Source organism: Dipodomys merriami, unplaced genomic scaffold (assembly GCF_024711535.1).
Source record: "Dipodomys merriami isolate MVZ:Mamm:240054 unplaced genomic scaffold, mDipMer1.0.p SCAF_8, whole genome shotgun sequence".
Taxonomy (NCBI): Eukaryota; Metazoa; Chordata; class Mammalia; order Rodentia; family Heteromyidae; genus Dipodomys; species Dipodomys merriami.
In genome coordinates, this window is record NW_027206401.1 from 38626872 (window position 1) to 38653795 (window position 26924).

The 26924-nt window shown below is 38.9% G+C and overlaps 1 protein-coding gene across 2 annotated transcripts in view; it reads left to right on the forward strand.

Moving 5' to 3' along the window:
* Positions 1-26924, forward strand: part of Sim1 (SIM bHLH transcription factor 1) — an 81327-nt gene that overhangs the window by 39593 nt on the left and 14810 nt on the right. For both annotated transcript variants that reach the window (XM_070010244.1, XM_070010245.1), the window contains exon 10: positions 10493-10661. In XM_070010244.1, the coding sequence (XP_069866345.1) occupies positions 10493-10661 (169 nt within the window). The remainder of the gene's footprint in view (positions 1-10492; positions 10662-26924) is intronic.

The window sequence follows — 26924 nt, forward strand, 5'->3', positions numbered from 1 at the left end:
AAAAGTTTAGTGTAAGGCCCAGTCATTCCCGCTTAATCGGATCACAGTTTAATGCAATCCTCTGCTTATTTCAGTCAGTGCCCTTGGAGCCAAATCAGTTTTGTGTTTTGGTTTCCATGTTTTACCTGCATAATTTGATTACCTTTAGCTCAATTCAGGAATGTGGAAGCATCGTTTAAGAATTGTCACATAGCATCCTGTCAACCAAGAAGCTCCCAACAAAAGCAAAAATGCATCTGTCTAAAATGCAAGTGGGAAAAAGTGTGTGAGGCTTGAACTGGGGCTTGAACTTGGCTTGGGCGTTGGCCCTGAGCTCTTTTGGTCAAGGCCTGGGCTCTACCATTCAGCCACAGCTCCACTTGAGGTTTTCTGGTGGTTTATTAACCATAAGAGTCTCACAAACTAGCCAGGCGCTGGTGGCTCACGCCTGTAATCCTAGCTACTCAGGAGGCTGAGATCTGAGGATCGCAGTTCAAAGCCAGCCCGGGCAGGAGAGACCATGAGACTCCTATCTCCAATAAACCACCAGAAAACCAGAAGTGGCGCTGTAGCTCAAGTGGTAGAGCGCTCGCCTTGAGCTGAAGAGCTGAGGGACAGCGCCCAGGCCCAGAGTTCAAGCCCCACGACCAACAACAATAACAAAAAAGAGTCTCACAAACTTCCTTGTCTGGGCTGGCTTTGAGCTTTGATCCCCTAATCTCAGCCTCCTGAGCAGCTAGTATTATAGGCATGAGCCACCAGCATGCTAGTATGGTTTTGAGGAGAAAAATTGTTACAAAGAATCTTGACTTAACTTGAACTATCAAAATAGCATTGATTGCATCATTGTACATTTATTTCAACTCACCTAAAGTTGCATATATGTTAGTATAGCTATCAGCATTGACTATTCAAGGTGGAGGGGCTGGGAAGGTGGCTCAGTGGTAGAGCGCTTGCCTTGCATGCCTGAGGCCCTGGGTTCAATTCCTCAGCACCACATAAGCAAAAAGAAAAAAGCTGGAAGTGGTACTGTGGCTCAAGTGGTAGAGCGCTAGCCTTGAGCTGAAGAGCTGAGGGACAGCGCCCAGGCCCAGAGTTCAGGCCCCACGACCGGACCAAAAAAAAAAAAAAAAAAAAAAGACTATTCAAGGTGGAATATAGGGATAATAATGCATTTCTCTGAAGCTAGGGGTAGCATCTGGTGGTGAAGAACCTTTCACTTAGCCCTGGCTGGTATCAGCCTGAGTTTTTCTTATAACAAGTAGCTTTGACCTCATGAGTAGTTGTGGCATGATGCACAATGGTTTCATTCTTTTTCTATTGGTATTTGAGTTATTCCAAATATGTACATGAATATTATAAAGTTTAAAATAGACTCCGGTGGTTTATTCTGCAAATTGAGTGATTTCTGAATGTCCATAATGGAATAAGAGGATTACTTTGGCCTATGCAAATATGGGTGAGACTAGCAAGCTCCCCAGTCTTAGAAACTGCAAAATTACCCATGTCACATTGCTTTCAGCCCTGAGCTACCTAAAGATGTCTGTAGCTTTTGTACACACCCTTAAAAGGAGAGAAAGCCAAATGTAGATCATTCTCACTACTATTTTGAAGAGGATCGTGTATGCCAGAGTTGCTCTTTCACTGTATCAATTGTGTCTGGGAAACAGCCCGCACTGCCCTTAATGAGACCAGCTGTGGCGCTCCAAACTGAGGCTATGTAGCACTTCCTAAGGAAATGCCATGTCCTTTGTCTATAAATCAGTTATGTTCTCTACAGTATTCTTGTTACATAACTTTATCTTTTCTGAGTTTCCTATTAGAGAATTTTAATTTCCTTCCTTCCTTCCTTCCTTCCTTGCTTCCTTCCTTCTTTCCTTCTTTCCTTCCTTCCTTCCTTGCTTCCTTCCTTCCTTCCTTCCTTCTTCCCTTCTTTTCCTCCCTCCTTCCCTCTCATTCTCTCTCCCTTTCTCCCTCTATTCCTTTTTCCCCTTTCTCCCTCTCTCCTGCTCTTTATCCACATAGCTAGGGCCTATTTTTCTCTCTTTCTCTCTCTCTCAAGTTCAAATTCTGTCAACTAATTTTTTTTTATTTTCTCCCACTTCATGGGGGCAACATGAAATAAATGGCTTCGCTAAGCATATAGGAAACTCTGAGGGCATGTGTAATGCCAGAATACACTTCAAAATGTCAGGGTGAGTAGTAGGGCAAGGCTCTTCTGTGTGCTTGAGTTTGGAGATGGACACGCAATTGGTAAATGCGATTTCCAGCAACTTCTACAAATGAAAAGCTCCATTTCATAGAATTCTAAAAGTAAAACAAATGCTTTGTTCTTTGTGCATCTGTATTTGGAGCTGTTCTCGGCAGCACATCAAGCACACTTGAAATCTAAGTGGGCACATATATGTATATGTATGTATATATATAATGCTTTTCATATTAATATATCTTTAGAGCTGTTGGGGTTTTGAACACTGAAACAGGAAGACCTCTCAGAGTGATTGCATTTCTCTAAAGGTCCCCACTTGCAAACTTAGCAATAAAGAACTTTTTTTGATAAACATTTTGACCATGCTGCAGTAGATTTTTTTTTTGTGCCATTCCTGGGGCTTGAACTCAGGGCCTGGGCACTGTCCTTGAGTCTTTCGGGGCTCAAGGCTAGTGCTCTACCACTTGAGCCACAGCACCACTTCTGGCTTTTTCTGTTTATGTGGTACCTTAGGAATTGAACCTGGGACTTCATGCATGCTACTAGGCAAGCACTCTACCACTGCACTGTTAGGTTTTTAAAGAGAGGTTGCCAAGTAAGAACCACACCATGCACGTGCTATTCAGATAAGGGATAGGTTTATTCATCGTTCTGGCTGGCACCAGGCCATGTTGGCACTCCATGCGGCTGGGAAAGGCCTGGGAAAGAGGGCGTCTGGCCCTGGGCTACGCCTTATCTAGGTATGGGCGGTGAAAGGTGTGGCCACATAGAATCCAGATGTGACCTCAGTGGATGCAGATGTGACCTCTTCCTGGTGTGCCAGTTGTCTAGGTAATGCAGGTATTGGGTGGAGACTTTGCTGCGAAGAGGGTGGAGTCTGCTCACCATCCAGGAGCAGACCTAGCTGTCCCTCAGCTCTTAAGCTCAAGGCTAGCACTCTACCACTTGAGCCACAGCACCACTTCCAGTTTTCTGGTGGTTAATTGGAGATAAGAGTCTCAGGGACTCTTCCTACATGGGCTGGCTTTGAACCTCGATCCTCAGATCTCAGCTTCCTTAGTAGCTGGGATTACAGGCATGAGCCACTGGTGCCCGGCTCTGCAGTAGATTTTATAGGTTGAAAAATAATATAGTAAATTTAGTAGTAAATTTGGAGTGAAAGGTCAAGTAATACAGCACAGAGAGGTATTTATGATGTGCTAAAAAGTGTTACAGAGTTTGGAAGTTAAGAGATAATATGGCCATTGAGAATTCACTGTGTTCTAGGTACTGTGCTATGGATTTTTCATACACTATTTAGTCTTAATCTTATCATGTCCCCCTGATAAGATAAGCCAAGCCTCATATGGGCTGTTAGACAGTCAGGCAGAGGCTGCTGTACCCTTGATCTACCTAACTTCTGCAAAAATTTGATAGAATATATGTGTGTGTGTGTATGGTGTGGGTGAGCACTCAAGTGTATATGTATATTTATACTGGCCCTGGTCACCATCCCTGAGCTTTTTTGTGCTCAGGGTTATTGTTCTACCATTCTACCACTTTGAGCCTCTGCTCCACTTGCTATTTTTTTTCCTGTTGTAATTTTTTCAGCATAATTTTTTTATTATCAGGGTTATGTATAGAGGGGTTAGTTACATAAATAAGGTAATAAGTACATTTCTTGTCAAACTTGTTACCCCTTCCCTCATTTTTCTTCTGCTTTCCCTTCCCCCCAATCCCCTAGCCATCCCACCCACAAGTTGTACAGATCATTTCCAACACATTGTCTTGTGTATATTGCTATTGCATTGGTTCTCCACTTGTCCTTCTGTTGTTCCTTTTCTGTTCCCTAATTCAAATAAACGTAAATACAATACCAAAATCAATTACAGTGATAACAGGGTATATACTATAGAGGGAAAAACATACAAATAAAACAAAAAATCACATAGTTTATTACAAACAACAACAAAGAAGATATCGTTTGAGGAGAACCAAATTGTTACTATTTTAATCTTAATTTAATCTTAATTGTTACTATTTTAATTTTAATGCATCAACTCTGCTTACATTTAACAGTGTTTCCATGTGCATATGTAGAATTTTAAATCTGATACTGGATTTAAAATATTATTTAGACTTATTTGATTTGTAGTTTTGTTGTTGTTGGGAAATACACAAAAACTTTAGAAAGGCTTAAAAAAACTTCTTTCCATAAAACAACTGCAAGAGCCGGGTGCTAGTGGCTCATGCCTGTAATCCTAGCTACTCAGGAGGCTGCGATCTGAGGATCACGGTTCAAAGCCAGCCCTGGCAGGAAAGTCCATGAAATTCTTATCTCCAATAAACCACTAGCGCCAGAAGTGGCGTTGTGGCTCAAGCGGTAGATTGTGCACCTCGAGCTGAAGAGCGTATGGACAGCGCCCAGGCCTAGAGTTCAAGCCCCACAACTGACAAAAAAAACAAAAAACAAATATTTATGTGGGTACACTGTGATATTTTAATGCATGCTTTAACACGTGTTTAACACATGATGTCTACTGATTGATAGTAATAAGGACTTAAAAAAAAAATCTCTATCATTTCTTCCTCCTTCCTTCCCTTTGGCACTATTGGGGTTTGAATTCAAGGCTTTAAACTTGCTGTACAAGTGTTCTACCATTTGAGCTACTTTCTTGGTTTATTCTTGTACTTTAACCTTCATAGCTGGAATTATAGATTCATGTTCTCATGCTTGCTTTATTGATTGAGTTGAGGTATCATTGCCCACCCATTGCCTCCGACTGACTTTGAATTTCAATCTTCCCTTTTCCACTTCCCAAATAGCTAGGGTGACAAGGATAAGCCACAGTGCCAGGAGCACTTGAAATCCTAGTACTTCATAAAGTATCATTTATTAAAGTGTCTGTATATTCTCAAATGCATGTTTCTGTGTCTTTGTGGAAAATTATTTTATGTCTTTCAATTTTAATTGCAGAAGTTCTTCACTTCCTTGTTTAAACTTATTTTTTTAAATATCAATTGAGAATGGGATTGCTTTCCCTAGATTTCTGTTCTTATCAAGTTCATTATTTTTGTATAAAAAATGCTATTAATTTTGGTATGTTGATTTTGTATCTGGAAACTTTCCTGAATTTATCAGTTTTTTCAATGTTTTGGTGGAGTCTTGAAGCTTTTCTCTATATAGTATCAGGTGCTTTGAAATAGGAATAATTGTGGTCTTTTCCCCTTATTATTTTTGTAATCTTTTATTTCTTTCTCTGATTGCTTTTACTAATATCTCCAGTACTGTGTCAACTCTGAGTGTGAAAATGGACATCCTTGCCTTATTCTAGATCTTAGAAGAAATGCTTTCAGCCTTCTTCCCATCCTTATCATGCTGGTTGTGGGTTTATCATATGTTTTCTTGGGATATGTCCTTTCTATACTGAATTAAGAATATTGATCGCATCCTGCCCATGTAATTGTAACTCCTCTGTACAGTATGTTCACAAATAAAATAAAAAATAAAAAAAAAGAATATTGATCGCTCTAGCTAGCTATGTCCTTTACCATGCAGAAGCTCTGCAACTTCATGCAATCCCATTTGTCCAACCTTTCTTTGATTTGTTGTGTTTCTGGGTCTCTATTAAGGAGATTTCGGCCTGTGCCAAGAAGACCTAGGGTTTCTCCTATTCCATCCTGTAATGTTTTCAGAGTGTCTGCTTTGACTCCGAGATCTTTGATCCATTTGGAGTTGATTCTGGTGCAGGGTGATATATAAGGGTCTAGCTTTAGTTTTCTACAGGTAGTTAACCAGTTTTGCCAGCACCATTTACTGAATTGGCTGTCTTTCTTCCATTCTATTTTTTTAGCTCCCTTATCAAAGATTGGATGGCTATAGGTCTGTAGGTTCATTTCTGGGTTTTCAATTCTATTCCATTGGTTCTGAGGTCTGTTCTTGTGCCAGTACCAAGCTGTTTTGATTACTATGGCTTTATAGTAGAGTTTGAAATTTGGTATTGATATTCCTCCAGCAGTGTTCTTTCCATTGAGGAGCGTTTTTGCTATTCGGGTTCTTTTATTGTTCCATATGAATTTTTGGATTGCCTCTTCTATTTCCTTGAAGAATTTGTGGAGGGGAAGGGGAAAAATAAGTCGTTTAAATAAGGATACAGGTGGACCTGTTGCAACAATGAGAAGTACAAGTTGTCATGTCAAAAACGAACTTTACAACTTGGGGGGGGAGGATATCGTGGGGGAGAGGGAGGATGGGAAGGGAAACAAAGGGTAAACAAAGGAGGAGGCTACAATGCTTGATAAGAAATGTACTCACTATCTTGCCCATGTAATTGTAACCCCTCTGTACAGTATTTTCACAATAAAAAAAAAAGAATATTGATCGCCAGGCTGGGAAAGTGGCTCAGAGGTAGAGTGCTTGCCTTGCATGCACAAGGCCCTGGGTTTGATTCCTCAGCGCCACATAAGCAGAAAAAACCAGAAGAGCCACTGTTTTTCAAGTGGTAGGGCACTAGCCTTGAGCTGAAGAGCTTAGGGACAGTGCCCATGCCCAGAGTTCAGGCCCTATGACCAACAAAAAACTCGGCTCCCCAAATATACCAACATCAAATACAGTGAAAACAGGGGTTATACTGTGGGGGAGGGACATACAAATCAACAACAAATCACTTGGTACCTTATAAATACGTTAGAAACAATAGCAAGAAAGAAAAAACCACTTGTGGACAGAAGGGAACCCTACTGCATTGTTGGTGGGAGTGTAAACTTGTTCAACCACTTTGGAAAGTAGTATGGAGGTTCCTCAAAAGACTCCATATAGAGCTCCCCTATGACCCCGCAATCCCACTTTTGGGCATTTACCCAAATGTTTACAAACAAGACCACATTAAAGCTAGCAGCATGACTACGTTTATTGCAACCTTATTTACCATAGCTAAGATATGGAACCAACCCAGATGCCCCTCAGTAGATGAATGGATCAAGAAAATGTGGTATATATACACAATGTAATCCTATGCCTCCATCAGAAAGAATGACATTGCCCCATTTGTTAGGAAATGGAAAGACTTCGAACAAATTTTATTAAGTGAAGTAAGCCAGGCCCAAAGAAACATAGGTCCCATGGTTTCCCTTACTTGCAATAACTAGTATATGTCTGAGTCAAGCAGAAAAAGGTCAGATAAGGTGATGCTAGGGAAATGAACCCTAAGATATGTATTCCAATGTTTTTTTCTTTCATGAGATTGTTTCTAACACATTTATAAGATTATTTCTTTGTTGCTTTGTATGTCCCTCCCCCATGGTATAACCCCTGCTTTCACTGTATTTGATGTTGTTATAATTTGTGGAGGGGAAGAGAAAAAACAAATCGTTTAAATAGGGATACAGGTGGACCCATTGCAACAATGAGACGTACAAGTCGTTATGTTGAAAACGAACTTTACAACTTTGGTAGAAGGGGGAGGGTTGGGTGGGAGGGCGGGGGGGGGGGAGGATGGGATGGGAAGGGGAAACAGGAGGAGGCTACAATGCTTGATAAGAAATTTACTCATTATCTTGTAACCCCTCTGTACAGTATTTTCACAATAAAAAAGATAAAAACCACGTGTGTCCTCATTTTGGGGTTCACTTTGCTTAACATCATCTTATCTGACTTTTTTGCTTGTCTCAGACCTATACTAGTTATTGCAAATAAGGGAGACCATGGGACTTACGTTTCTTTGCAACTGGCTTAGTTCACTTAATATGGGTTTTTCCCCCCAAATCTTTCCATTTCTTAATAAATGGGACAATGTCATTCTTTCTGATGGAGGCATAGAATTCCATTGTGTATATATACTACATTTTCTTGATCCATTCATCTACTGAGATAGGGATACAGGTTGATCCATTGCAACAATTAGATGTTCAAGATGATATGTGGAAAAATAAACTTTACAATTTAGGTGAGGAGGGGGATGTAGTTGTGGAGATGGGAGGGAAGGGATGGATGGTAGGGGAAAAACAAAGGAGGAAGCAACAATGCTTGATAAGAAATGTACTCATTACCTTGCTCCTGTGATTTTAAAAACCCCTCTGTACAGTATTTTCACAATAAAAAACTTATTAAAATTGATGGTAGCATAATGTTTAATTTTACCTAGTTGTTTTGCTGCATCAATTGAAGAAATAAATGATCATATGATTTTTGCCTTCATTCTATGGATGTGACACATTACACTAGTGATTTACATGTGTTGAGCTATCCCATTCCATCATTGTATATGCTTTTTTTGATGTGCAATTGGATTGGATTTGCTAATGTTTTCTTGAGAATTTTATAACATGTTTATCAGGAATATTGGTCTGTAGTTACATGCAAGCGTTTGCTCATATCCTAATCTGGTTTTGGTATTATGATAATGTTAGCTTCATAGTATGAGGATGGAAGAGATTAGTTTTCCTTGGAAATACCTTTCAATAGCTGCGATGCATACATACCTTCTTGAATCTGAAAGTGCAAGAGAAAAATGAATCTTTGCTTACTTAATTCCTTGGCTGAGATTTTGCATTAGGAATGATATTACAAAGTTATTTGGCCACATTTACTTGGATGAATGATTTTTGGTGTTAGTGTATGTCCTGTCAGATGGGAGCCTCTGCTTTCCAGTGGTTAGAAATGGATATGACACAAAAGATGGCCAATGGCAAAGGCTCTAACCTGTGTCAAAGTCTAGTTTGCTTGGTCTACTATTATCAAACGGAAGATGTGAGTGAGAATGCACAGCTCATAACATTTCTTTTCCTACTGGAAAAGGCTATTGTACAGCAAATTACTTGACCTTATTAGGGAAAACAATCCTTAGTTGCATCCTTGTTATCTACTTCCTCTTCCATCTCTGTGGTATTCTATGCAGTGATCCTTGAAATATAATAAAAGAGCTCTTGATTCTTGTTTTTTAGGACCTTAGAATCCATGGGGAAAGACATAATCACTTAAAGAATAGCGTTAGAGAAGAAAAAAACACCTCCATAGTTTCTAGTCACTTCCCTCAGGAACCAGACCTCATCTTCTTCAGGAGGAATAAGAGACTTAAGCCTTTTGTGTATCAATGTCTCCTTAGCCTCCGGGGATAGCCCCATACAGAAGAGATCAACTCATACTCATCAAGTATAAATTGGGTGAATGATGTTAATGGTCAGTGAGGAAAGGCATCCTGGAGACAAGTGGGATCTGAGCTGGTTCTTTTTAAGAGTAATTGTATAGGTGTGTATTCATGGAGGGAGAAAGTTTAAAAAGTATAAGGTCAGCTTGGGAGAATATTATTTGGATTTCCTATTACATTTGTGAGTTTGTAGGAAAAATGGGTGGGAGCCACATTATGGATGGAAGACCTTGAATTTCTGACAGAAGGGTATGGTCATCTGAGGTGTCCTCAGAAGGTGGTTAGAACAGTTCAGCAGATTGTGACACAATCAGACTTTGTGAGCCTGGAAGACAACATGCATGTCTTCCTTCTAAATTTTTGCTACTTTTGTGGCTAAAACTGCTGCTTGGAAGGTTGGGGGTGGGCAGGGACGGGGATTGTGTCCATGAGCAGGACCATGGCTGTCATCTTATGCCCTTAAATATCTCATGCAAGACTTTTATAATGGTTTTCCTAACATAAGCTCTTTATCCCTTCCAATCCACACCCTGCAGTTATTATATAGGCTTATTTGTTTTTTACTTCTTCCCAATACATTATAACTTGTAAGAGCAGGGATTATAGATGTCTAACTTATTCTCACATCTCCACACAGTATACAAAGTGTTCAACAAATAAGTCTGGTGGTAAAGTGTACCCTGGTGACCTATAGAAAAGGTTTTTATACTGGTTATGCTTATAATTATATCTTAACTATATATAAGCCTGGTTATGCTATTTAGCCAGCTATAAGAATGTCTCTAAGGTTTACCAAAATCACTGATCTTGGAATGGCTGATAGAAGAATTCTTGGCAATAACTAGGAAGCATGAGCTGTCTGTTGAGTTCTCCTCATCTAAGAAACCTTTAGAGCAAAAGCTCAAAGGAACTGAATTAAAGGTTTGTATCTATTACTTGAAAAGAAAATTAAAATACAGACTGCTTTGTGACCTAGCATATAACTTGGTTTGGGGATGTGTGGCAGTTACATTCACACACATCAGTTAAAATGTTACACTTTCCAGTTGTTCTGGAAATGGCTTACATGGCTAATATTTGCTTGCATCCCCTTCCACATGTGGATGGTTGTCATTCCAGAATAAAGCATGAGTCTCTTTCTTGCAGTGGCTAATGAAGGGGTTTGTCCTCCCACCCACAGAGACACAGAATACAAAGGGCTGCAGCTCTCTCTGGATCAGATCTCAGCCTCCAAACCAGCCTTCTCCTATGCCAGCAGCGCCACACCCACCATGACTGACAGCAGGAAGGGGACTAAAGCAAGGCTCTCCAGCTCCAAGTCAAAATCCAGGACATCTCCATACCCTCAGGTAAATGCTTTGACTTTCTAAAATCTCGCTTTTGTGTGTGTGCAGCACTGAGTTTGATCTTGGAGTTGAAGAAATATTAAAACTGTTTGGAATTAATCATCTGGCTTTAATAGAGTCGATATATCTATGAATCTGGAAGGGTTTCCAAACTATCTTCTTCTCTGATTCCTTGAAAAGGATAGGGCTAGTAAAAAATTTAAAATGATTTTTTGTGGCTTACTGCTTTTATATAAAGGTCATGAGAGTCTGGTTGTCAAAACCACAACTTCTTTGCTATTTCAAGGGTATTGATCCCAGTTTTGTTCCACGTACAATGATAAAAAGAAAGATACAATCAGCATCCCAAAATATAGAAAATAAGAGCTTGATACAGAAACAAAAATTGACCAGAAACTAAGAAAGAAGAAAGCTAAGAGGTGGAGGCAAAGAATGAAGGTTGTTTTCACTATGAACTTTGAGCATGGATTGAATACTTGTGTGTGGGAATCAGACAGGAAGGACCTTCTAGAAGGCAAGCTTTCTATTCTCATCTTTGAAAGATGAGACCAAAGGAGAGTTTCTAGTAACATTGCAAGACACAAAGCAAAGTCCTGGGGTCTTGGAGGGAAAAATGTTATCATTCTGATCCATCATAGATATAGAAACTAGACTGAGTAAAGGTATGTGTCTATTTGCTCTGGCCTTAAGAAAGTTGGATACGAGTGTGGATTTCCCTTGCTGCTCCCCACCCCCCAGTCCTGAGGCTTGAACTCTGGGCCTGGCACTAACCTGGAGCTTCTTTTACTCAAGGCTAGCATTCTACCACTTGAACCACAGCTTACTTCTGGGCTTTTTCTGAATGCTTTATTGGAGATAAGAGTCTCACAGACTTTCCTGCTGGGGCTGGCTTCTAACTGTGATTCTCAGAGCTCAGCCACTTGAGTAGCTAGGATTCCAGGTGCTGGGCTCAATTGCTAGCATCTTGTGGTAACCTTTCCTCCATTCCTTTTCTGTAAGTGTGCCATGTCAAACTGCCTGAAGTACATGGGGATAAGCCAGGAGATGATTCCAAGGATGGTAGAATACTAAACTAGTTTCTCAACCATTTACTTACTCAAGTGATTTCCCTACTTGTCAGAGGAATTTTTTTGTTGATACCTGCAAGTATTTATTATTTGAAGAAATGTTCATTGACCCGATGATACACATGCATAAAAAATGACTGCCAATGTATCTTAGCAAGTTGGTATATAAAGTTGAGAAGACCATTATCCCTATCTCCAAGAGACTTATGTCACATGGTTTGAACTCTTTCACTGACGACAAGATTCCTTTACTTCAGTGAGAATAAATATACAAAATCTACATATTTTTCAGTGCACAGCTTCTATTAGGAGTACTGAGAACTTTACATATTATATTAGTTACTTTTTCTTGTTCTTGTTGTTGGTTGTTGGACTTGAACTCTGGGCCTGGGTGCTGTCCCTGAGCTCTTCACCTCAAGGCTAGCACTCTACCACTTGAGCCACAATGCCACTTCTGGTTTTCTGGTGGTTTATTGGAGATAAAGAGTCTCATAGACTTTCCTGCCTGGGCTGGCTTTGAACCGGGATCCTCTAAACCCAGCCTCCTGAGTAGCTAGTATTACAGGCATGAACCACCGGTGCCCTGCTGTATGTACTTTTTTTTTTTTATTGTAAAGATACTATACAGAGGGTTACAGTTACATGAGTGAGGTAATGAGTACACTTCCTCTTGAACATTGTTACCCTCTCCATCCCCTCCTTCCCTACCTTCCCCGAGGTTCTTTTTTTTTTTTTTGATTGTGATTAAGTGATTGCTGTATGTACTTTTAAATTACTGTTTTAAATTACTTTAAAATTAGTTACTTAAAAATGTGGTGACACAGAGAACTTAAAGGAGGAAAGATTTATTTAACATACAGTTTCAGAGGTGTCAGTTCATCCTGGTGGAGAAGGTGTTCCAGAGCAAGCTTAGCATCATTGTGGACAGAAAAGAAAGGAAGGCAGAGGAAGAGATTGGAGGTCAGATTACCCCAAGGATCTACCCCCTGGGACCTACTTCCTTTAGTTAGGTTCCACCTTCAAAGTTTCTAGAATTTTCCAAAATACTGCCAACAGCTGGGCCCATAGAGCAGTGTTGGACAGACACATAAAAGAATTTAAATTAGGAAATAAGAAGATAACAAGAGATTTGTGTTTGTCCCTTGTTATAAAAAAATTAAGTACTTTGGCACATCTTTGTTTTGGGTATCTAAATCCTCATTCTATACTTTCTTTTATGCTTTTGTCTTAACATCCAAACTTTCTATTTTTTCACTTTAACAGTAGATGTTTATTTAAAATATACATATTTCTGTACCAATCCTGAGGCTTGAACTCAGAGTCTGGGCACTGTACCTGATCTGTTTTGTTCTCTAGTGCTCTATCACTTGAGCCGCAGGTCTACTTCCAATGATTTGGAAGTTTATTGGAGATAAGAGTCCCACAGACTTTCCTTCCTCTGGCTAACTTTGAACTGTGATCCTTAGATCTCAGCCTCATGAGTCGCTAGGGTTACAGGTGTGAGCCACCAGCTCCTGGCATCATTTAAAAATATTTTAACTAATCATTGTGTTGAATATATAGTTAAAAAACCTACAAAGTGAGAAGTAGAAAAATCCTCCTTTATCCATTATTCTCTCTTTTTTTTTTATTATTGGTCATGGGGCTTGAACTCTGGGTCTGGGCACTGTCCCTGAGTTCTTCAGCTCAAGGCTAGCACTCTACCACTTGGGCCACAACACCACTTACAGCTTTCTGGTGATTAGTTGGAGATAAGAGTCTAATGGATGTTCCTGCCCTGGCTGGCTTTGAACCATGATCCTCAGATCTCAGCCTCATGAGTAGCTAGGATTACAGTTGTGAGCCACCGGCACCCAGCTTTACATTTACTTTTTAGAATGTTCCACGATATATAACAATTATATACATGCAGATATATACATTCATGTAGGATTTCTCTTGATGTTTGTACATCCATTCTTTTGTTTACTATTTGCATAAACACAGTCCTTAGAATTTTGGTTATGTTTCCTATTTGAAGCACCATAGTCATAAATTAAATTTACCAAACATTTATATGCCTACGAAAGGTGATTTTCAAATTGTATTTACTTTAGATAATCATCCTGCTAGATGAACCATTGACGGAATTCATCCTCTGTGGGCTGCTAACATACAGATGGAACACACATCTTTTGCTTTCAAAGAGCCACTGGTTTCGGCAGATAAACGAACAGACATTTGCAATGAGTTGTCATGATGTAAGGGTGTTTTCTCCATGGACAAAGGCTGACATTCAGGGCAAACTCAGCACGGTTTCTGCTGGAAGGAAACTACAGAGAAATTCCTCTATCTTGTGTTCTAGCCCCTCAGAAATTTTAAAGAAAAAACTACTAGCTTCTCAAAAAAATACTTGGGGGCAGCTCAGTGGTAGAGTGCTTGCCTTGCATGCATGAGGCCCTGGGTTCGATTCCTCAGCACTATATAAGCAGAAAAAGCCAGAAGTGGCGCTATGGCTCAAGTGGTAGAGTGCTAGCTTTGAGCTGAAGAGCTGAGGGACAGCACCCAGGACTAGAGTTTAAGCTCCATGACCGAAAAAAAAATGGTCCAAAGTATCCCTCTATCATTAATGGATAACTAACTTTACATTTTTGAGCATCATTGTTCTATGTTTTGAACTCAGAAAACTCCAGTGGAATGTCTGCTTTGGAAAGATGCTGCTTATAATCATTGCGGTATTATGGCTTGTGTAAAAGTTGCTTGACTAGACAGGAGTGTATAAAAAATGTCCTGAAGTTTTGCAGTATGGTTCAAAATCGTACAGAACAGAATAAAAGAAGTAGTATATAAGAGATGATGGATACAGCAGACTTTGTGAATAGACTGGTAACATGGACTCCAGCCTGTCTAAGAAAGATGTGGGTAACTTGTCTTTGAGGATAGGGTTCAGGCATTTTGGGGTGAAAGAAAGGAGTGGGGATTTCAGAGAGAAAATGATTATGAGGAAATGTAGTAAGACCTTGTTAGTGTGGCTACATTTCTGAATGAGCACTTGTAGTAATATGTTAGAAACACTGATTGGTTCCAAATATATACTGAATTAAAAGTTCCATTCATCTTGTAAAGAAAGAGTGAAGACTTTTGAATAGGACAGGGAAGGACTAATCTGGTCAAGCAAAGAAAACTATTTAAGGGAGTAATTTTAATTGCTTCTGAGGTACATCTATGAAGATGTAAATTAAAGTTCTTTCCTGATGTAAAAAATAATGCAAAGGAAGAAGTAGATAAAAATCTTTTTTACCTTTGACTTCTTTGTCCTTTCTTGATATAGATAAAATTTGGTCATTACAGAGGAATTTTTTTTTTGTTAGTCATGGGCTTTCAACTAAGGGCTTGGACACTGTCCCTGAACTTTTTTTGCTCAAAGTTAACATTCTACACTTTGAGCAACAGTTCCAATTCCAGTTCTCTTGTGGTTAATTGGAGATTCAAGTCTCAGGGGCTTTCTGCCCAGGCTGGGTTTGAACCATGATTCTCAGATCTCAGAGTAACTGGAATTACAGGTGTGAGCCACCAGTGCCCGACATTATAAAGTGATTCTGAAATTACTTTTACAACTTGCTTTCAGTTGTTAAACTTATATTGAATTCCCCATATGAATTAACAGATACACAATACATTCCTTTTTACTGGCTGAAGAAAGTTTTATTTGTACATGTTTAACTTTAAATACTTCTGCATATTTATACTAGGGCTTGAAGTCAGGGTGTGGACACTATTCCATAGCTTTTTAGCCTGGTGGTGCTCTACCACTTACGCCACAGCTCTACTTCTGGCTTTTGGGTGGTTAATTGGAGATAAGAGCCTCACAGTTTTTCCTGCCTGACCTGGCTTTAAATTATGATCCTCAGATCTCAGCATCTTGAGTAGCTAGGATTACAGGCACGAGCCACCAGCTTCTAGCTCAAAGTAATCTTTTCTTCTTAATTATTTTTGTGGATACACATTTTTGGCATAACAATTCTCATCAGGTTCTTCCCATGTCACTTTCCACAGCAGAACTGAGTTCAGAGAGTATTATCTTGTGTCTCTTATTAGTTAAGCAGATGGTGATTTAATAATTTGTGTTATTTACTAATGTCTTTTTTCCCCTGACTATTGTACATTGTCCATATTTAGAAATTTTCGACAGATATCTGATGAATGACAAACAGCAACATTGCTTTGTGAAATTGTTCAGGCATCTTTAAATGAACAATCATGACAGGCACTAATTAAAATTCACTGCCACCACCCAGAGTGTGCAGAAGCAGATGAACCTCCAGCTCCCTTCCTGGTGTCAGATACCCTTAGGAACAATTTTAAACTTGATTGTATTGTATTATAGCCACTTAATGAATGACTCAGCCACCTTTGTACCTCTATGTATTACATAGGACAGGAGAGGTCAAAATAGAATTGTTCTGAATGATTTTGGAAAAGCTGTTGTAAGAAATTGTTGTGAAATAATAGTTTCCACTTATTTTTACCTTTTTTTTTCTTTTTTTTTTTTGGTAGTGAGGCTTGAACTCAGGGTCTGTGTGCTGACCCTCAGCTTTTTTTGCCCAAGGCTAGTGCTCTTGCACTTTGAGCCACAGCACTACTTTTGGTTTACTGGTGGCTAATTGGAGATGAGAGTCTCAGGGTCTTTGCTGCCCAGGCTGGCTTTGAATGAAGGTCCTTAGATCTCAATATCCTGAGTAACTACAATTCCAAGTGTAAGCCACCAGCACCTGGCTCCATCTATTTTTATGCAACTAGTCATCACTACTTTGTCTTGGAAGTTATCTTGCTATTGTTTTGGTCATGTCCACCAGGGATAAATTGCCTTGGAATTCAGTGTTTCCTTTTGAACTTCTAACCTTGGCATGTTTATGGCTGTGTTTAATATAGTCAGAGCACACCACACTACGTTATGATATCATTCTGTCTCTTCTTGTCTTTTCCCTCATCAGTAGTAACCAATACACTCACTGCATTATTTCCTAATAATCCATACATTGCACTCTGCAGCTTCTGAAATCTGAAAGCATTCAATCACTTGTTTCAGATACACTATAATGCTTACAGATCTTTCTTACATCTGTTACCTTAAATAATCCCACAGAACCCTCTTAATTTTCATTACCAGCAATCTGTTCACTTTTGGTGAATGTAGAAACTCTGTCTCTGCAACTGTTCTTGGCCTCAGAAGTATACCAGTGATTACTACTTGGAGAATCTAAGTTTTTGAGAGGCAGAGAAAAGAAGTGGCAATTATTTTGCAGGCAACTTGTCTCTTTTACACAGTACTGTTACCATTGCCAACATAGATACCCCTTCTTTTCCTTTTACATGTGACAGAAAAAACATGTAATCCCTGATCACGAATAAAATAAAAATCCCAAATGCATTTTGCATAAAAATAAAGTCATGAAAGGGGGGAGATGGGAGGGAAGGGATGGTAGGGGATAAACAAAGGAGGAGACAACAATGCTTGACAAGAAATGTGCTCATTACATTGCTCATGTAACTGTAACTCCTCCTCTGTACAGTACTCTCACAATAAAAAACTTATTTAAAAAACCCCACCAAGATTGAAAAAAAAAGTCATCTTCCCAGGAAGTCTGTAATGCACTGGCTTGTTTCTATTTCCTGGACATATGTAAATTTGAATTTAGTCTCCCCTACTATAGAGCAAGAAGGAGGTCTTTTCAGATGATCTTTGTATATGGACATTACTTTAGAAATTTTTTTTTTCAGTTGTGGAGCTTGAACTCAGGTCCTGGGCACTGTCCTTGAGCTCTTTTGCTCAAGGCTAGCACTCTACTACTTTGAGTCATAGCTCCACTCTTGGTTTTCTGGTGGTTAATTGGAAAAAAGAGTGCCACAGACATTCCTGCCCAGGCTGGTATTGAACCGTGATTCTCAGATCCCAACTTCCAGAATAGCTAGAATTACAGGTGTGAACCATTGGTGCCCAGCTAGAAAATTTTTGCTCAACAAAGTAAGATCTCTGTGCTTCAAGTATGATCTTTGGCCTTTACTAACTCTTGTATTTGCTTAAATAAAATGCTGAAGTCGAGTCCTTAACAAAGTATATCTGTGGATCAGATAAAGAGCCAAAACAACTTTTTTTGGAGGGAAATTACATGATGTGGTCAGTGTTAGGGCGCCATGATCACAGTTTCTGCCTTCTTTATCTGTTGACAACTGGTTGGAGGGGGAGCAGACAGTGGTATCTGGGGGTGTTGGCTTTGGCCCATCCTTTCCTCAATAAATTCAAGAATGTTGGAATCATATCAAGTATCTTTTCTGACCACAGTGGTATGAAACTAGAAATCAGTAACAGGAGGAAAATTGAAACATTTCACAAATATTTGGAAACTCAACAACCTAACTCCTGAACAACTTATAGATTGAAGTAAAAATAAAAAGAGGGGAACAAATGAAAACAGAAAAAGAACATGCCAGAGCTATTGACTGCAGTGAAAATAATTCCAATAAGAAAAATTATAAATGTAAATGTTTTTGTTGTGGTGGTTGGCCAGGACTGGAGGTTGTACTCAAAGTCTTGTGTCAGACACTCTACCATTTGAGTCATACCTTCCACCCTTTTTGCCTTGGTTATTTTTGAGGTGGCGGCTCATTTTATTGCCAGGCTGACGTTGGCTGAGATCCTACTTCCCTGTGTTACTGAGGATGACCGTCAGGCACCATTGTTCAGAGCCATCATGTTTTCCCTGAAGCTGGGATCCCAAGCATGTGTTCACATACCTAGCCATTCGTTGGAATGAAATCTGATAAACTTTTATACCCTGTTGGACCACGATCAACTGATCTTTGCTTTCCAAGTAGCTATGATTATAGGTTAGAACAACTCTACTGGGCTAAATATAAACATTTAAAAAACAATAAGAGTTGAGAATGTAGCGCTTGACACTGGGCTGGATCCCTGGGCACCAGAAAAACAAAAACAAAAACAAAAAAGAAAAGCAAAATGATCTTAATTCCATTTACTTTGTGTTAAAGGAAACATAAGATAAAGAACCAACTGAACACAAAGTTAGCAGAAGGAACAAGATTGGAGCAGAAGTAAATGAATTTCAGAGTAGAAAACAATAGTAAAGATCAATAGAAGAGAGTTTGTTTTTCCAACAGATCAAGGACATTGACAAAACTTTAGGAAGTATTTTAAATGTCTGAAAGTTCTTTTAAAGGGTTAAAATTGAAATGTCATGTGGTCTAGCAACCCCAATTCTTTCTATTCACCTTCAAGAAACAAAACCAGTATCTCAAAGAGGTATTTGTATCCCCATATTCACTGAAGCAGTTTTCCCAATAGCGAGTCAGTGAAATACCTACTGATAGATGAGGGGACAAAGATAATGTGATTATATAATAGGATGTTGTTTGGTCATAAAAAATAAGGAAATCCTGTCTCTTGTGGACAAATTAGTTAACTATGCCAGACAATGGATACTGTATGATTTCACTTATTTATGGACCTTTAAAAGGCAGTCATAGATACAGAGTAGCTGGTTTGTCAAAATTATGATGTAGGAAATGGGGAGGTATAGTTTAAAGGGTAAAAAAAATTTCAGTTATAAAATGAATACATTCTATGCCAGGCCTGTATTACCAGTTACTCTGGAGGCTGAGAAGAGGAGGATCATGGCCAGACTTGGAAAAAATTAATGAGACCTCTTCATCTTAATCAAATACTTCAGGTACATAAAGCTAGACATAGTGGCTCATGCCTGTCATCCCAGCTGTGCAGGATGTGTAAATAAGAGGATTGTGGTCAAGGATAGCCAGGGCAAAAAGTAAAACAGTATTTGAAAAATAAAAAGGCAAAAAAGCTGGAGGTGTGACTTAGGTGGCCAAGGCTCGAGTCCTGAGTTCCAACACTAGTACCACCTAAAAGAAAAAATAAAAGAAGGATAAATTCTGGGGATTTATTACAGAGCATTGTGATGAAAGTTACTAATACTTTATTGTATACCTGAAATTTCTGAGTTTTCATCTGGGTTTCCATCTCTCTCTCTCTCTCCCTCTCTGGCTGACTTTCTTTCTTTCTTTCTTTCTTTCTTTCTTTCTTTCTTTCTTTCTTTCTTTCTTTCTTTCTTTCTTTCTTTCTTTCTTTCTTTCTTTCTTTCTTTCCCTCCTTTCTCTCTCTCTGTCTGTCTCTACCCCCTCCCCACATACACACACATACATATAGGCACACAAAGGAAAGTGAAGGAGGTGATGGATATGTTAGCGAATGTGACTGTGCTAATAATTTTAGAACATATATTTATAGCTAATCAACATTTTGTATATATCAAATGTGTGATAATTCTACTTGTTGCATAGGCCTTAATTCAGTATAGCTGGGGAGAAGGTATTGGTGTGAATTGTTAGTTTCAGAGTTCATGCTCTTTTCCTTTTCCTTAATATTCCTATCATAGTGCTTAACTTAGAAGAGGAAAAGGTAGACCCATTCTTCCACTTCGAGTCACCAATTTGAAATGGATTATCTTGGTAGAGGTCCTTCAATTTTCATTCTCCCCCCCCAACAAAGTCACAAGTCTGAGTCCTCCACATTGAGTATGAAGAGCCCATCAGGTTAGCCTGCTGACCTGACACGCAGCTTCAGGATACTGCCAAGTGAAGTTCAGAAAGCGCTTTCTTTGTCTCTTCCTAGAATAAAGCAGGGAAGGCCAAACAACACTGAAGTCTGGAGTTGGAGCAGGTGGCACCACCTGTGCCCATCTAACTCAAGCCCATCTAATCTGCCACTTACATGTGGAAAATCAGAGAGAGAGAGAGAGAGAGAGAGAGAGAGAGAGAGAGAGAGAGAGAGAGAGAGAGAGAGAGAGAGAGAGAGAGCACATCCATCAGCAAAGGGCTTGTCGAAGTGGTTCTGGCTCATGGCCGAGGCCTATCACAGAAGATAATTACCATTAAAATTAATGCTACTGGTCCTGGAAATCCAGGATTTCCCCAGTGTGCTAGAGCTCGTTCTATATTTTCTGTGCAAGTTTGGATATTCTTGCTCACTTACAGCTGAGGATGCCATGAGGTAAAGGATGTAATTAAAGGCTTATGGCATGCTTGTTATTACCTGTTCACAATCTCCAGAACAGTGGAAAATGCGCATACGTCTTTTTAAGACTTCACCTTTGGATTTACCAAAGGGATGAGAGTGGATTTCATGGTTTGGGAACAGTTCTCTCCGTATGGAACCCTATAGGCCATTCCTTATAGAATTATGCTGGAGGAAACCTGACCCCTGCTCTGTGAGCGGATTCCCTTCCAGCTGCATGTCACTCTGACAGCTAACGAGATGTCGACTATGGTTACTTTTCTGTGAGAACAATGAGTGAATGGAATCCCAGGAACATTTTTGTAACTATGGGGGGTGGATTAAGAGAAGGCCTATGACATTCCAAACTGTATTTGAGGCATATTCAAATAGCTTCCCATGTTTCTAACCTTATAAAATACATCAGGGTACTTACATGTATGCAGAACTTCTTGCCAGGATATTTTTGGTCTAAAATAACAAAAATATGAACTAAACTTACAAAAAAATCAAATAAATAGAAGAATATACTGTGATCATTAAAATGAGTGAATTTATTTTGTATGAACCCATCCTCTCTTCTTGCTTTCATTTTTTTTTATTATCTCTAAGTAGCTGCACAAAAGGGTTTTGATTCAGCATGTCAGTTTATGAGAACAATAAATGTTGGTCAGTGAACCCATTCGTAAATATTGATTGTGGGAAGCTGATAGTTTATACTATTTCTTAAAAATGAGAGAATAAATGGCTAAAACATTTTATATTACTTACAGTTGAACTTTTGAGTCAGTATTTCCTTTCCAGTTATTTAGAGTATGAATGGATATATTTACTACTCATTTTCTCAACTCTGGAATGTCACTTGAAATTGATGTTTTCAATAGTATATTCTCAGGGCTGGGAAGGTGGCTCAGTGGTAGTGTGCTTACCTTGCATGTATGAGGACCTGGGTTTGATTCCTCAGCACCACATAAGCAGAAAAAGCTGGAAGTAGTGCTGTGCCTCAAGTGGTAGAGTGCTAGCCTTGAGCTGAAGAGCTGAGGGACAGTGCCCAGGCCCAGAGTTCAGGCCCCACAACAACAACCAAAAAAAAAAGAAAAAAAAAGAAAAAAAGAAAAAAAAAAAGAGAATATATTCTCTGAGCTAGGAGGATTGTAGTTCAGTAGTAGAATGCTTGCCTAGCATGCATAAGGTTCCAGATTCTATTCTCAGTATCAAGAAAAGAAAAAAAACCCTCTAATCTTTCCTTTATTGTTTTTACATTTATTATTACTTAATTTAAAAAATAAACTTCAAAAGGTTGTACAAAGGAATGATAATTTAATTAATCTATCTAAGTGTCCAGTCTTTCTTGGACTTGAACTGGCTTTAAAACTCTTAACACCTTTTGAGCCATATGGAATTAAAGTGAATTCCTTAAAAAAAATCTCAGGAGGGTTCTTCTCCAAAGCTAAATATTTGCCAAACTTGGGTAAAAATGTAAATACATCTAACCTTTCTTAGTGTGTTTTATCTACAGAACAATCCTTACTGTTTATTTCTAAGCCAATAAATTAGAGATGGAAGCCAGTGCAAGGTTTCTTATAGGAGTCCAAAAATGTAGCACCATAATTTCTACTTTACATTCTCTTTGCAATTTCAGCTAGTTGTTTCCTAGGACCTAAAATTTCTCAAATTACAAGTGTACCTTATTGTTCAATTTCATGATTACGGGCTTGTGGGTTCAGCCAGCCTCTCAAATGAGCAAATTAACTTGCATTATTGTCATTTGATTCTGCCATTAGGTTTTTGCTTACACTTCTGCTTATCCTTAGGAAAATCCTTGGTAATTTCCACTGAGTGCAAACCCAGGCCGTTCCTTATCATAAACAGGACTCCTGTTTGAGGCCAGCACCCAGCAGTGGGGGTTATTTTAATGGACATGCCATATTACTTTAATCTAACTCTTTCACCATCTGTTCTTCTCATAACAGCGAATGAAAAAAAAAGAGAGAACATATTTTATGTTTCAGGGTTACATTAGTAAAAAGTAAGATAAAAGTGATTTAAAAGCATGCATATGTTCTTCGTACAATGCTCAGTCTGCATCTGTGAAGTTTTTTTTTTTTTCTTTCTTACAGTTCAGACACAAATCAAGAGGAAAGCTGCTTTGGCCTGATAGAGTGAAAGTTTTTTCATGGAAAACAGGGCTTTGCCATCAGAGGGTCTCTTTCTATATTTTACAGCTTAAAAATGATTAAAAAAACCCTCAATAAGCTGCCAGAACAAAAATAGATAACTGTAACGTCTATTGTTGGAACATCTGGCATGTTTCCTGAGTGGATTGTTGCTGCCACATCCAGACGAATGCAGCGCACCTGTCTGGAGGAGGCCTCTGAAGCAGGAATGGATCTCAGGCTCCTTACTAAATGAGGAGTGTCTGTGGGCATAATTGTGCTGGAAGACTGTGTTAGTGACTAAAGGACATCCTAGGGGTATGTGGAGTTGACTAGGGTGGGAAGCTGGAGGAAAAAAAAATCTCCTCTGTAAAAACATTAGCTGTAGGACTTGCTTACATGTTCTCTAGGTATATTGAATTAGGAAGTAGGAAAGGGCTCTTTGTTATCTTTTGTCTCAAATTTCATGGCTGTGCTTCTTTGGACCAAGACATAGCCACATTTGCTGCGACTTTAATAATACTTTGTCAAGGATATCTTGGCAAAATAGGAACAAGTAACAAGTATTTTCTAAGGATGACTATTGTTTGCTATGAGTATTAGTATATACAAAGCATGAAGCAAATAGTTTCATGTGGTGGGGGGGAGGGTGTGGTCCTGGGGCTTGAACTCAGGGCCTAGATGCTGTCCCTGAGCTTCTTTTGCTTAAGGCTTGCCCTATACTGCTTGAGCCACAGTGCCACTTCTAGCTTTCATGGAGGTAGTTTATTGGAGATAAGAGTTTCAGATTTTCCTGTCCTAGCTGGCTTCAAACTGGGATCCTCAGATCTCAGTCTCCTGAGTACCTAGTATTACAGGTATGAGATGCAGGCATCTGACTAAATGGTCTCTTAATCCGTCATAGTTCATGTCCCTTTCTTAACTAACTTAAGATATGGAAGACTACTTTTCTTCTTTTATCTCCTCTGTTATACTTCCTTTGTTTGTGTTTGTTCTGTGCATTTTACACCCTTCCTAGTGTGAATTCCTTAAAGACCAGGCTATATTTTTCATATTGACTGCCTTGAAAATAGAGGTACTTAATAAATATTAGAAGAAATCATTGCAAATAGTTCTCTTCAGGTACATTTAAATCCCTGTGATTCAGACCTTTTGTCTAAGGAGGTAGTAAGTTTAAGCACGCAGGCATGACTGTCTTATAAGGTGAATCCCAAGGGCAGAACTTTTGGGGTCGCATCTGTTTTCATATATTATAAGAACATGGGCATTCTTCTATGGATTTGTTTTAAAATTTGCAAACATGAATGCTTGTTCTGTAAATTATTAAAAACAGACACTAGGCTTAACTAAGAGTATTCAGAATGACACCAAAGTTTCTTTTCTTTTCCTTTTTCTTTTTTTTTTTTTTTTTTTTTTTTTTGTCACTCATGGAGCTTCATCTCGGCCTGGGTGCTGTCCCTCAGCTCTTAGGCTCAAGGCTAGCACTCTATCACTTGAGCCACAGCACTACTTGCAGGTCTCTGGTGGTTTATTTGAGAAAAGAGTCTCATGGACTTTCCTGCCTGGGTTGGCTTTGAACCATGATCCTCAGCCTCCTGAGTAGTTAGGATTACAGGCGTGAGCCACCATTGCCCGGCCCAAAGTTTCTTTCTTTTCTTTCTTTCTTTTTTCTTTTTTAATACATTTTATTATCTTTAAGTAATTGTACAAAGGAGTTGCCACTTAAGAAAGCAGTTTATGAATGTGATGTGTCTTGATCAACGTCACCCCTTTCAACACCAAATTTTCTATGAAGGGAAAACAGAATTCTACAAAAATTAACCAAAAACTCATCTTCCATGAACTTCCTTTGGTGAATGTAAATTCTCAAAATTGAGGACTAAGTTGTTCAATTTCTCAGCTTTAAATAATTTTTTATTTTTATTTTTGGTTGGTCATGGGGCTTGAACTCTGGCCTGGGCGCTGTCCCTCAGCTCTTCAGCTCAAGTGCTCTACCACTTGAGCTACAGCGCCACTTCTGGTTTTCTGTGGTTTATTGGAGATAAGCACCTGGCTTCTCAGCTTTAAATATAGCAGAAAAGGTTTTTGTTTTGTTTTTTTTTCCAGAGGAAGAAGAGCAGGTACCTTAGTAGCTCATGAAACATGATTTGTATTTTACTTGAAAATAGTAGATACCAAGGATGATTAGGAGAACATCCATAGGCTTGCTTGTAACCTAACTGACCATGATTTTTCCTTCTTGTTATCCTTACAACACATTTTTAGACTTTTTACCAAAGCCTGGTGCTGGTGGCTCACATCTGTAATCCTAGCTACTCAGGAGGCTGAGATCTGAGGATCTTGGTTCAAAGCCAGCCAGGCAGAAAAGTCTGTGAGACTCTTATCTCCACCAGAAAGCTGGCTGAAGTAGCTCAAGTGGTACAGCGCTTGCCTTGAACTGAAGAGCTGAAGGACAGTGCCCAGGCCTAGAGTTCAAGCCCCATGACTTTTCACCAAACTAATGATAAGAAACACTGGCAGAATTGGAATATTTGCAAGAAAAAGTCTTTGTTTCAGTGGCTGGCTGTTGAGAATGTTGAATTTGTGATCCTTTAATATATATAGATATGTGTGTGTGTAATATATATTTAATATATAAATACACATATACACATATATTTGTTTTATTTATAATCCTCTAACATGTCTGTAAGATGGGTTTAAAAATCTGGCCTCTAGATAATATAGGCTACAAGATAAATCACTTTTACATAATGTTTTGCTTTCTTGGAAGTGACGAGATATTTTATATGATAGGCTCATATTTGCAATATGTTTGCATTTTTATATTTGCATTCACATATTTCTTTTTTTCACCCATCTCACTGTGAAGATGGAATTGATTATTTATGCATTTATTTATTTTTTCTGGACTTCAAAAGGTTTTACAAGGGGCTGCAATTTAACGTTAAGTTGTAAAGTTCATTTCCAACATAGTCTTTTGTGAGTATCACTATTGCATTGGTATACCCTTTGTCTCATCATTTCTGTGATTTCCCCTTCTTTCTTCAAATCAGATAAACATATACAAGACACAGGGTGTTCAGTGCTCCTTAATCAAAGTCCACCCTTTCATTGTTCTCCCCCATCCTAATATTGGCCTTTTTTCTTCTTTTTTAAAAATATTTGGTGCTAGTCCTGGGGCTTAAAGTCAGGGCCTGGGCACTCCCTGGGCTGATTTTGCCCAAGACTAATAAAGTTCTACCCCTTGAGCAAGAGTTCTTCCAGCTTTTTTAGTAGTGAATTGGAGGTAAGTGTCGCAAGGGCTTTCCTGCCCAGGCCAGCTTTGAAGCATGAGCCTCAGATCTCAGTTCCTGAGTAGCTAAGATTACAGATGTGAACACCAAGGCCCAGCTGATGTTTGCATTTTAAAATGTGCTGTGATATAAATTCTTTGCTTCTCACTGAAATCCTGAAAAACAGTCTCTAATTTGTGCAATGGGTAACGCAAGGCCCAAGGAAAGATGACTTTGGTGCAAGTCACAGTAGATTTAGGTCCTGTGTACTATACCTAGGTTCACAAGTAGATTTCCTAATGACTTATATTCTCTACATAATCACATATAAGAAGTATAATGTGAATAAATAGTTTTATCTAATCTTACCATCCAGATGTAAAATTTACCCAGTATTGTCCCTAATAGCATTTGTTGTTTTCATTCAGTACATGATTAAGTCTAGGATTTTAAATTGCATGTTGTTTTCATGTCTCTTAGTTTCCTTTAAGCCTAGTACTTCTTCCTTGTTATTTCTTACATGTTACTCGATTCTGTTCAGTACTGAGAATTGAACAAGGCCTCATGCTTGTTAGGTGGGCACCCTACCAGTTAAGCCATACCTCCAGACCTTTTTTTGTATTGGTTATTTTTGAGGTTCCTTTGTACTGATTAATTTTGAGGGTCTCTCTTTATGCCTGACCACCCTGGCTGTGTTTCTT